Source organism: Anser brachyrhynchus, assembly GCF_964034855.1.
Source record: "Anser brachyrhynchus genome assembly, chromosome: 18".
Classification (NCBI taxonomy): Eukaryota; Metazoa; Chordata; class Aves; order Anseriformes; family Anatidae; genus Anser; species Anser brachyrhynchus.
In genome coordinates, this window is record NC_137711.1 from 3,604,103 (window position 1) to 3,615,795 (window position 11,693).

Genomic DNA, 11,693 nt, shown 5'->3' on the forward strand with positions numbered 1-11,693 from the left:
ATGCCTGATTCCAGGAGGCTTCGGTCCAGGGCGTGGGTAGGAGCAGGAGTCTGGATTTTGCTCTTTTCAGGCTGCTCCCTGCAAAACCAAAGGAACGGGAGCCACGGTGACTACAAACACGTGCAAAGAAGCTTTAACTCCTCCTGCTCAGCGCCCTGGGTCGCCTACCTCCTGCTTTCGGAGGAGAAGGAAAGCGGGAGGAAGGCCAGCGCCCGCAGCCCTGCAGGCTGAGCGGCAGAGCCCGCTGCGGCGCTTCCCCAGGGGTGTCACAGCGCAGAGCCCCGCACAGCAGCCGATGCAAACAGACAGGACGGTAAACAAGGGGGAAAAAAAAGCAGGGGAGAGAGCAAAAACCAGATTCCCTTAATGTTTTCTGATGTGCTGTCATTTTATTACCAGTATTGGGAGAAATATGTAAATTCCACATGGTACCTATGGGCCTCCTTTTAAATTTCAGAGCTAAAAGTCCCCATGGTACCCAAGAGAACGCTGTATGTTTTGTTTCTCTTCACATTAATTACCTAATACAGAAAAATTATCTCTGGAGCATTTTGCTAGATGTAATACAACCCACCCAGTATATTTGGCATGTCTGGGAAGTCCCTTCTGACAATATCACTGAAGCATTTTAGGAAAGCCCTTTAAGTTAACTAAAATCAGTATAAACAGCCTGAAGATAAAATATCAGAAAATACCAGAAGGAGTGGCCACAGCAGATTTTAAGCCTATGCAGCCTTTTTTCAGGACACCGATAGACAGTGATTTGGGGTGCCTTCATGTCAGGGAGCATAAACAAAGTCTGACATCAAATCTTTTTCTAATAATTGCCTCTGAAAACCGACCAAAAGTCAGAGCACCGTTACCTCCGACCACACGCAGGGGTACGCCCAGGGCAGCAGAATGGGCTCTCGGCCCTCAGCAGGCTTTGATCAGTGACCTCACATCCTCGTTACTTGGATGTGCCAATTATTGCAAAACACTCCCTGAGTAATAACGCATCTGACGGAGCTGGGTTTAGCTGCGGTCAGAACATGCCCCCTCGGTAAAGGACGTGTGCAGCGCCGTTGCCAGGTTTGGTAGGAGATGTACTTTTCTCGCTGTTGCAGATCGATACAGGCACAAGCTTCCCGGGCAGGGGCTGTCTTTTTGCTTTATCTTTGCACCATCCTAATGAGCCCTGGGCCTGTCGCTCGGGCTCCTGGGGGCTTTGCAGTGCACACAAAAGCAATGCTGTTATTAAATGCCCAGCCCTGTCCCTCTTGCAGTCAGCGGGAGTTTTGCCGCTGGTCACCAGGGGAATCGTTAGAAAGCAATTCACTAAATTGGGAACGCCACGGCCATCAAAAGTAAAATGAGAAAGCATCAGCTGTAGCATCTGGCTGTTCCTCCCCGGGAAGCAGCGCCGCTCGCGGTGCATGGCACCCAGGAAGATGGCACCCAGGAGAGGCCGCACCGCTGATGCTCCAGATGGCCTTTTTTTGGCAGTTTGCTCCTCACCGTGCACCCAACCCTGGGGGTCTCCACATCCTCCCAGTGTGCCGTGAGGTTTGCACCCCTCCCTGACACCAGCCTCTGCCCACCAGCCCCGAGCATCCCTCCCTTGCACCGCTCCTGCTGCCGTTCCCCCACATCTCACTCCCGGCTTTGGGGCAACCCTGCTGCCCACAGCACTGTCCTGTACCTGATCACTTCTTCAAAAACATCCCCTCCACACAACAAGATAACCCAGCTCTTCTCCGTGTAACAGCATAACCCCTTTCAGGAGCTCCTACCAGGTTTTCCCCCTTGGTTTATAGAGCACATTCTCCTCTCTTCTAGCACCTGTTCATCTTTCCTCAGTCCTTTTGTTCCCTCCCTACTGCTTCCCTTTCCATTGTTGCCTAGTCTAGAAATGACCTGACTCTGAAAGCTGGCCCAAAGTGGTGGTTTAGGTTTCTGTGCAGGGATTTTATAGCCCATGCTGATGAATGGACTGAAGCACACAGAATTTTAAACGACTTCACTTAGCTGTCAGGGAACTAAACACAAACACCCGGCATACACTTGTTAAAATCTCTTCCATAGAAATCTGAAAGGTTTTGAAGTCCTAAATACTCAGCAGGAAAAGAGGGGCTGTTAGCTGTGCTCACCTTACGGGTGTACCAAGCAGCAGATCCTCTGCCGAGGCCGTCCCCAGACGTTGCAGGGTTCGCAGCCAGGCCATGAATTTTTCAGTGCCGCTCCCTGCGTGATGCTGGCACTTGCTGTCACTTACCAGCAATGTTCTGGTGGCATCACGGTATGACAATAACACTGGACTTTCTCCTAGAAGCAAAAAAGATTAAAGGTGTTCAACTGAGAGTACCCCCGCAACATTGGCCACCCACCTCGGCTCCCAAAAACCTGCCCAGAAATGCAGCATCTGTGGTAGCTGCAGCAAAAGCCAGGGGTTTGGAGACTTGGTCATCTCTGCACTAGCACCTGAGGAGGCATCTGAAATGATTACTGTCTGTCATGTTTTGCTTCCTATCTCCTCTTCAGGCATCGTCCGTGCCTCCAGTGTGTTCCCCATCCTGAGCACAATATTGCTGCTGCTGGGAGGGCTCTGTGTCGGAGCAGGGAGGATTTACAACAGCAAAAACAACATTATCCTCAGCGCTGGGATTCTCTTTGTTGCAGCAGGTATGTTCTCCTTAAATTGAGTCCTTAAGAAGTGCTGCCTTTTGGGAACTGAAAATGCAAAAATGCAACTTGGTGGAGAAGCCACCAGCCCAGCAAGATGCCCAGCATGGCCTGGCCAGGGGCAGGGACCCAAAAACACCAAGGGGCAACCAGTGCTCCGAGCCCAGCTGGGAGGAGAGATGGAAGAACACTGCCTCACATCCATGGCTCTTCTTCCACTCCCTGAATTTCCTTCCCAAAGCCTAAATTCTTTCAGGGCGTTCTCATTGCAGGTGGGCATCGCGTGATCCTGCAGCTTTACGCTGCTGATCTGCTGATATAAAAATCAGGAAATCCCGTTTGTGTTGCTCACTCCTGATGAAGGCAAGCCCAAGGAAAATGAGTCAGATCGAGCTTTCAGGCTGGGCGCAAGGCTTCAAGGACGGATGCTTCCCATGGAAAAGCTCATGGGCAGGTCTCTCCCAGTATCCCTTTCCTGGAACAAGAGCATGACCAACATCATGCTAGGCACGTTTCTTAAGAAAGAAATGTTTTCAAAGCTCTACAATGAGCAAATTCTAGAGAAGCTTTTAGTTTTCTTGAAAAAGAAATTCCAGGAAGCTAAAGCCAATAGCTTGCAGTTTGTACACTACTTAAAAGTTATTGAACATTAGATAACTAAATAAAAACCTGAATCAGGCAACTCTTACAGCCAGGACCTTTTTTTTCCTCTTATATGATGACAGATAAAAAAAATCACCTGTGCTAGGTGAGCATGTTTTTCACACTAGAAACATCTGAGAGACTCGGGCACATTGTTAATAGCCTTCCCTGAAGCTCAGATTAAGCATGCTACATTCAGATGAAAATTCAACAAGGTGGAAGAGAACTTATCTTGATCGAGGTGAACAGCCATAGCCCTGAGCTCAAAATGTATTTTTATTACTATTCTGAATGTTAGAAGCCCAACTAACAATATTAGAGAGCTCCCATATGCTGCTTCCTTTCCACCACGCCAATGAAGAAATGGGGACAAATCCTGCGGAATCTTTTAGAATATTTAGACCCACATGATGTGGGTCTGTTTTTTGTTTTTGTTTTGTTTTGTTTTCAATAATAAATGAAATAATTAGATAAATAAAAGAGTAAATAAATGTAATACAATTTCCTGGGCATAATCTTAGAACCATTCAGGTCCAGAAAGTAACATGGTTTGTATTTTAACTGCCCAACCACGTAACAACTGACTTCTGTTTTTCTCTCTCTAGGACTAAGTAACATCATAGGGATCATTGTCTACATATCAAGCAATGCAGGTGACCCAAGTGACAAGCGAGATGAGGACAAAAAGAACCATTACAACTATGGTTGGTCTTTTTATTTTGGAGCCTTGTCTTTTATCGTGGCTGAAACCATAGGTGTTCTGGCTGTGAACATTTATATTGAGAAGAACAAAGAGCTGAGGTTTAAGACCAAGAGGGAATTCCTTAAGACTTCTTCCAGTTCTCCTTACGCCAGGATGCCAAGTTACAGGTACAGGAGGCGGAGGTCCAGATCCAGTTCTCGATCTACAGAGCCTTCTCCATCTAGGGACATTTCTCCGGTTGGCATGAAGATAGCAAGCACCATTCCCATGAATGAAATTTCCATGTACACTCTTTCCAGAGAGCCCTTGAAGGTTACCACGGCTGCCAGCTACAATGCAGACCAAGAAGCCAGTTTTCTGCAGGTTCACAACTTCCTTCAGAAGGAATTTAAGGAAGGACTCCACGTCAATATGGTCAACAGGAGAACGACACCTGTTTGAAGTACCTTCACTCCTTGTGCTTTCTGAAGAATTATCAAAACAGAATAGATCTGTCATGAAAGAGAAGGAGCGATGTGAAAATACCCTCTCACCTCTTTAATTGTGGCATGTGTTGAGGCAGCAAGTGGGGAACCTCTGGACCAACATAAAGATGTTACACGCTTGTAGCTTTTTTTGAAGCTATTTGGAGTTTGTTTCTTTCAGTTCTTGGTGTCACGAGATGAAGGTAGCTCATGTCCCTGCACTTTTGTAGTGTGTACAGTCTTGGAGAAACTGCGAAGGACTTGCCACCGGTGTGTTTAAAGGATTACAGAAGAATTGCTGTACAATTTTTTTTTCTAAATTGAGATCCCTTACTACAAACTTGCAACTATAATTTATAACCAAGCCCAAGGATGAATACGAACTACTCCTCAAGTGATCCACTTCCGTTTGACACTGCGTAAGCTTTGCCTCTTTCCAAAAAAAAAAAAAAAAAAAAGAAGAATATTTTTGAAGGCGACACTAAAACTGATCTGTGCTACTGAAACTGTAAAGCATCCGTGTGCTGAGCGTTACGGACTCCCTGACGGGGCAGTAAGGGTCTCCTATCTGGGTGTGGAGGGCGTCCCTCAGGGCAGTGCGGGTGGGGAGGCGAGGGTGGGTGCAGCGGAAACGCCTAGCAAGGGAAGGATTACAGTAGGTGGGACTTGAGCATATTTGCAAACATCATTTCTTGCCTAACATTTAGAAAACTTGAATTCTCATTCCGACTAGCCCTAGTGCCTGATCCGGCGAGGTGCTGAGTGCTGTCTGTCAGGAGCAGGCCCCTATAGACTGCTTACAGCCAGGGCGAGGAGCAGAGCTGAGCCAGGGCGGCCCGTGCGGGCGCAGCGCCGGTTCCCTGCGACTGCATCCCCGATTTCCTTACTGCTTCACAAGTGCAACACTAACGCTACTGGAAACTAAGATACCTGAGCAATGTGTGTAAGAAGATGAGAAGCTAATGCGTTTGGACTAGCAAAACTTCCTGCAGCAACGGGAACCGAGCGTTAACAGAATGGATGACGACTTTGTATTTTTTAAAGTAGAACAAAAATAATCACCGTTTATGAGATATTTATTAAACTCTTTTTATTATGAATAAGTGCCGCATGGTGCAAGGTATAGTTGCTTTTAGATGGAAATGATGGTTCAGCCTAATTTAATTTATTTTGTAATGATGAATCTACTTACGTGCAGAGAGCCCACAGGAAACTCTATGCATCACCTAAGGGGGAGACTGATTTGCACCCTTTGCTTCTGTATGTTTCTAAAAGGGTCTGAAATCTTTTTTTTCTTTTAAATTTCTGCTTTCATTTTTACATTTAGGCTTGGATTCTCAAAGCTCAAGGGCCTGACTTAAGGTAATATAATTTGACAGTACTCATTAATTTTAGTGACCACTCGACCAAGCCATATGAGAATGAGGTGCCCGATTCCCCTTCGATGAATTAGGGCAATGAGAGAGGAGCATCTAGCTCCTGTAGGTTCCTTTGAATATACCTGTCATTTTTTTGTCCTGAAAAACTTTGCTACCAGAAGACTAGAAACGTGGTGACAAGGAAAAAGCATGATTTGGAAAGCTGATGCTGGGAGATATCAGCCAAACTATTAAAACCTCTTTAGTCTTAATTCACCCTGCAGTGGCAGCAGCGTCACAATGCGGTGGTGGTTTGGATGTGAGGCTTTCAGCCGGTGGAACCAAGTCCTCCAGCGAAACCCTGGAGGAGCTGCCTTAACATCCCCAAAAGATGAGCCTCTCCCTCCCAAGTAACCCCTGCTTAGCCCTCTCTCCTTGCAAGAACCAAGACACAATTCTCAATTTTAAGTGAAAGTCTTCCCCTAGTAGCTGTTTTGCTCAGTTTTGCCCTCAGCCTGGCAGAGTGGCAGCATTACTTTGGCAAACCATCCAGCGGAGGGGGGCTGGAGCCTTCATCCTTGCTTGGTAAGATTTTCCATTCAGGTTAAAACTCTGCTGGGATCTTTTTTCAGACCTCTGAACTCTGAGAGCTAATGCGAATGGAGCAATGGGAACTATTTAAAAGTAGAAAATGTTGTGCTACTTTCTGTATCAACACACTATGAAGAAAGATATTACACAAGCTTTTTAAAAAAAATTCAAACAGAGGCAGATGAGAAAACTGTTTTTTACCTACTTTTCGGCTAGGACAACGTAAAAGAATTCTAAAATTATTAAAGTTCTTGATGAAAGGTTTTTTTTACAAGAATCTTTATGCTTTCAAACAATAAATTATTTCCTACTTTTGGAGACTTCGTAATATTAAAATACTTTGATTAGCTATGATAGAAGTAGAAGTTTGCAATGAAAAAACCTTCTGTCTCATTAGTGTGTCATACTAAGTGCTAATTAATTTACATCTAATTATAGTCAATGTATTTTTCAAGTGCAATTTCCCAGAACTATTTGTTTCCCACTGTGTTAATAAACTAATAGTTAGAAATAAGTCCTCATCCGTGTTTACTGTAATTAAGAATAAAACCATTCCCTTTAAAACCAGGAGCTAGATATAGGCTGTTTTTTCTAAACTCATGTCCATTGAAGCGAAAGCGGACGGTGCGAGGTTTGCTTTGCGCCTTGACTTTGTTCTTTGAATCACCATTTGCCAGTGAATGTGTTTAAAACCACTTGGAGCAGGGAAGTGCTCCCGGGGTGGTGCTGGACACACGGCCCGGGCAGGGAGCAAGGGCGCCGGGGGTAACGGGGAGCAGGACTTCTGGCCCTGGGGAGGATGGGGGCTGCGATTTCATGTCCCGAAAGTCACAGTCTATGTCAAACTGCAGCACGCTGTTGTTTCATCTAACAACTAGAGTAAAAAAAAAAAAACTCCAAAACTCACTTTTCCTGTAGAAAACTTTGGTCCTGACAAAGCTGAAAAATCTGCAGTTTTCCTGACGTGAAGAGTAGTGACGTATCTGAAAGGAATGGGATTGTTCTTGAAATCACACAGTGACAGCTTACAAAAAATTTCTGCTACTCCTCCACATCTCTTTGTTCATCCCTGGACAGCATCTAACACAAACTAGCCCCAGTTTCTCCATAAGGCCCGCAGATATCATCATCATATCATTAACAATATCGGTCTTTTGGTAATAGCCTATAACACGCTGTAACAGCAGACCTAAGAAGAAATGCTATTGGATCAGATTCCATTTTCTAAGAAAAAAAAAAAAAGTTTCAGGTATACAGTCAGCCCTCTCTTCCTGGTTTCTTACACAGAATAGGAGTAAGACAAGAATCATTTCATATGCCCATTCAACAATAAACTATTTTTATATTTCCTTTCCTTTCTGTATGGATCACATATCCACAAGGGCTAATATATCACGTCCCTTGAGGTTACATTTCTGTCTGCAGTTCTAAAGTGTTATTGCCACTGTGCTTCAGTTCTGCTGGTGTAATCACAACCGTGTATAATGTACTTAATCCTTACTTTTTAAATAAACCATTTTAAATGTATTTGGGTTTGTGTGGAGAAAGGTATCTAGATTTTTAACTTCCAGATCCTCCGAGCTGAGCTATCTGTGTTTATTTTTTAACATTTCTATCTGTTCTGATTGCAGCTGGTTAGTGTTACTGGGAGAATATGAGACAAAACAATACTCTCGTGGTTCCACAGACCAAGGAATCTCCAGGATAAGCTACCACATCATTTCCAGGCATTTGGGTAGGAAACTCAAAACAAAACTTCTGGTTTTCAGCTTAGCATGGCCCAGATGAAACACACTCTGGTTTAGGTGCCTGCAAGGTGTCTCCTTCAAATACTTCTTTTAACTTTCCCTTCCCATTTCCTACACCTCCACACTAAAGAAGAAGGCAACGTGCGTGCCTGTGTCCACCTGCCCACACGTGTGGTCTGCAGCACAGCCTGCCCAGATGCCTCCACACCCAGACCTGGAGCCACTGTAAGCTCAGAAATACGTGGGATTTAACGAAGAGTGATGCTGTTTGGGGGGGAAGCAAAGGCGGAGTCCTTGTGGCTCCAGAAACTGGAAAAAAAGAGGCCAGCGAGGAGGATGTGGCATTTCCTGAGGACCGAGAAAACATGGGAGGTGCTGAAAATAAAACAGACCTAAAAGTGCTCTGCACCTGTCTGCGGGGCAGCTCATCTTACGGCTTCGCCAGAGCTACCGACCAAAAAGGCGATCACTACCAAAAGAGACCGAGCCCGCAGGGAGGCCACGGCCAGCCCCGCGCTCAGTGGGACCCGTGCTGCTGAGACGCCTGGCACATGGGCAGGGGGCTGCTTTTTTGTATGGCAAACCAAAACACACACAGATTTTCCTCTTTCCTTCTGTGAAGAAAGGATCTCAGCCCCAGATTTGCTGAAAATGTGTTTGAGCTGAGAACATGCCCAATCTGCTCCACCCTGGGTCATTCTCACCTGGTAAGGGTCTTCTTGCTCTGCAAGGGGGCTGCAGGTTTTGGTTAGGCTGGTTGTGGGAAGAAGTGAGGTTGGCCTGGAAGAAATACAGAAATGTGCAGATGTTGGGGAATGGAGCCAAGCCAACGCCTCTGCCAGGGATAAAACAATGCAGTGGCTGGTCTTGGGACACCTCATTTAGCATTTTCTCCAGTGGAGAAACACAACCAACCATGCCTCTCTCACTTGCTGCTGCTAAAGTGCCACTAATTACAACCCTCCCTGCTTCCCAACAGGTCCTCATTAATACTCTGTTCGTTTTTCATGTGATACAGATTTCTGAATGTGAATACTCACCAGCTGAGGCAGGGGGACTGCAGGAGCCGCTCCTCGAGGATGCTGTACCGCCGTCTTCTGGGTGTGCAGACAGCCCTGGGGGCCTCCTGTAGCCTTCTGCTCCTCTGGAAATCAGTTTTGCCAGACATTTTTTGGCAGAAATCCCCCATGAGCATGGGGAGAACAGAGCCTGTGGATGCACAACCCCCCAAAAGACATCCCTGGGTTTCTCTCCCAGGGATGGGTGGCAGCAGGTCACCCTTCTGGGCTGGGGACATTTCTCCTTAGCTGCAGTGATATGGGGTGTCTGTCTCTTGCACTGAAGCTCTTCCAGGCTTGCTCACACTCACTTTCATTTCAGTTGTTTCCTGGGTATATTTAGGAAATTCAAATAAATAAATAAATAAATAAAATTAAAATAAAAAGCAAACCCTGAGGAACTTTTCCAGGTCAGGGTACCTGAATGACAGCAGAAAGTGTGATCCTTGCCAACACTAGAAGAGACACAAAAACCTTCACCAACAAAAAAAATTAATGAGTTCCCACCCCTGCAGTCCTTGTAGGTTGTAATTAATCTAAAGCATGATCATTAGCACTTGCTTCCTCAGCAACCTTGCTTTGTGCCCACATTTGCAAACACTTTCGCATATTCAGCTTGTGGAGGACCAGTGGAGTTGGCAGCACCAAGGAAGTGGAGTCAGGATGCGGCTCCCAGGATGGACTGACACCTAGTGAAATTTAACAAGAGACTACTTCAAAAGAAATGGCATAACATTTTTTTATGCATTCCTTTTCTATTTTAAAGTCTGTTCCCTTTAGGCTTTTCCAGTTTCATGTGACCTCTTGGCTGTGGTTAAGGAAATAGAAATGCAAGCCTCTAATATTTCTCTCTGTGTGACATCATAATATTTTTATGCCTCAGAAAGCACAGTGCCATCAACCACTTGAAACACAATTCCTTCAGCAAGTGGGTAGTGTACTCAACGTGTATAACCACTTCTGGAGCGTCCACTTTTGGAGCAGAACCAGCCTTCCTCTGGCTGCTGCAGCTAATGCAAGGCGTTGCACAGCACAGGGCCCCACCAGCCGTTTGCACATCAGCGGTGACATTCAGCTGATCCCAAAGGAAATAACCCCAGGGAAAATTGCCATCGTTGTTACGCCCTGCAGAGAGCTGCTTGCTGAGGAAAACATAAGTGCCAGGGGCTAAGTGGGAGTCAGGTAACGGAGAAGGGCCCTCAGCACCTTGTAATTGTAATTAATTGCAGTAATCCTTTGGCCCCCTCCTTTTGGTGGCACTGTTCAGTGCTCCAGCCCTGCTCTGCCACTTCCCCAAATCAGTCTGTTACTTCCAGTATAAAACCAGCTTTGGGAATCGGCACAAATGGCCCATGCTACGCAGCACCACCCTCAGCAGGTGTTGCCCCGAAGCATCCTTCCTTGCTCCCCATGAGCCACACCAAGCTGGAGGGATGCTCATGGCCTCCTGCTCCAGGGGCTGGTGTCCTGGCAGCCCCTTCAGTGTCTGGGATGCCAAAACATCCCCATCCTCTCCAGCTTTGCCCCACACACCCTCCCTCCTTCCCACAGTGCTCAGCTCCCAGCAGGACCAGTTGCCCATACTGGGGTCAGACGCGTCCTCCTGTCACCCGCTTCCCAAGGGTGCCAGCCAGCCCTGCTGCTCGTCAACCAGAGGGAGGTGAACCCTTTTAAATCATATTTCAATTACAGATACTTTGGACCAAAGTTTTTTAACACATTTTTTTATTTTCTCCCCTTTCACCACACTCACCTTTCACCCTTCACTCATAGCTTTGGATTGTCCTCGTTAATTTGAGCTCGCGCCTCTGCACCTGTATTTTGACCTCAAATTGGGGTGTTCATAAAACAGCACTCGAGCAGCTTTGACATTATCTTGACATGATAACATGATATTTGCAGATTTCCGCTGACATTTTTTAACCATTGTTTTGACATTCAGGTACTGTCACTCTCATCAGTTTGACGTTGCAATTGTAATGTCACCTCCACAATAGCCTCTGCATTGACTTTATCATCAAATTAGTTTTATAATCACCTGGAATATCAAAGCGAAGGAGAGAGATTGGCTCCAGGCACATCTGGGTCCCAGGGAACAGGAGTCTCTCCTAAAAACAGGCAAGGATGTGCAGGACGGCCACTGGAGTTGCTTTACATATTGAGGCAAACCTGGATGGTGGGAAAGCAAGCACTTGAAAGATTTGGTACTAGAACAAAATATGCAAAAGGAACAAAAAGAAAACAACAACAAAAATGAACCAACTGCAAAAATAGCAAAAGTTGCTAGCTTCACCTCTGTGAAAATTTGCAGTGTTTTATTTCTGTTGCAGCCTACCCTGCACGGGTACAGCAGAGGGTTGCTGTCGGAAAGGGTTTTTTCAATTTGCAGTCGGGAGCTGAGTGCTGTGGTCAGGGCAAGGCGAACCCTACAGGGAAGGGGGAGCCCTGGGGACAGCGCAGTCCTGGGA

General features: G+C 46.1%; 2 protein-coding genes across 2 annotated transcripts in view; one reads left to right on the forward strand and one right to left on the reverse strand.

Moving 5' to 3' along the window:
• CACNG4 (calcium voltage-gated channel auxiliary subunit gamma 4) overlaps positions 1-8,327 on the forward strand; it is a 41,680-nt gene extending 33,353 nt beyond the window's left edge. The window contains exons 3-4 of the mRNA XM_080561172.1: positions 2,521-2,661; positions 3,909-8,327. Of these exons, the coding sequence (XP_080417298.1) occupies positions 2,521-2,661; positions 3,909-4,447 (680 nt within the window). The 3' untranslated portion in view covers positions 4,448-8,327. The remainder of the gene's footprint in view (positions 1-2,520; positions 2,662-3,908) is intronic.
• LOC308180075 (uncharacterized protein) overlaps positions 1-11,693 on the reverse strand; it is a 36,914-nt gene that overhangs the window by 18,227 nt on the left and 6,994 nt on the right. Inside the window, exons 3-7 of the mRNA XM_080561177.1 lie at positions 11,264-11,394; positions 9,208-9,376; positions 8,872-8,947; positions 7,327-7,402; positions 2,130-2,304 (exon numbers count right to left, since the gene is read on the reverse strand). Coding sequence (XP_080417303.1) covers positions 2,130-2,304; positions 7,327-7,402; positions 8,872-8,947; positions 9,208-9,376; positions 11,264-11,306 — 539 coding nt within the window. The 5' untranslated portion in view covers positions 11,307-11,394. The remainder of the gene's footprint in view (positions 1-2,129; positions 2,305-7,326; positions 7,403-8,871; positions 8,948-9,207; positions 9,377-11,263; positions 11,395-11,693) is intronic.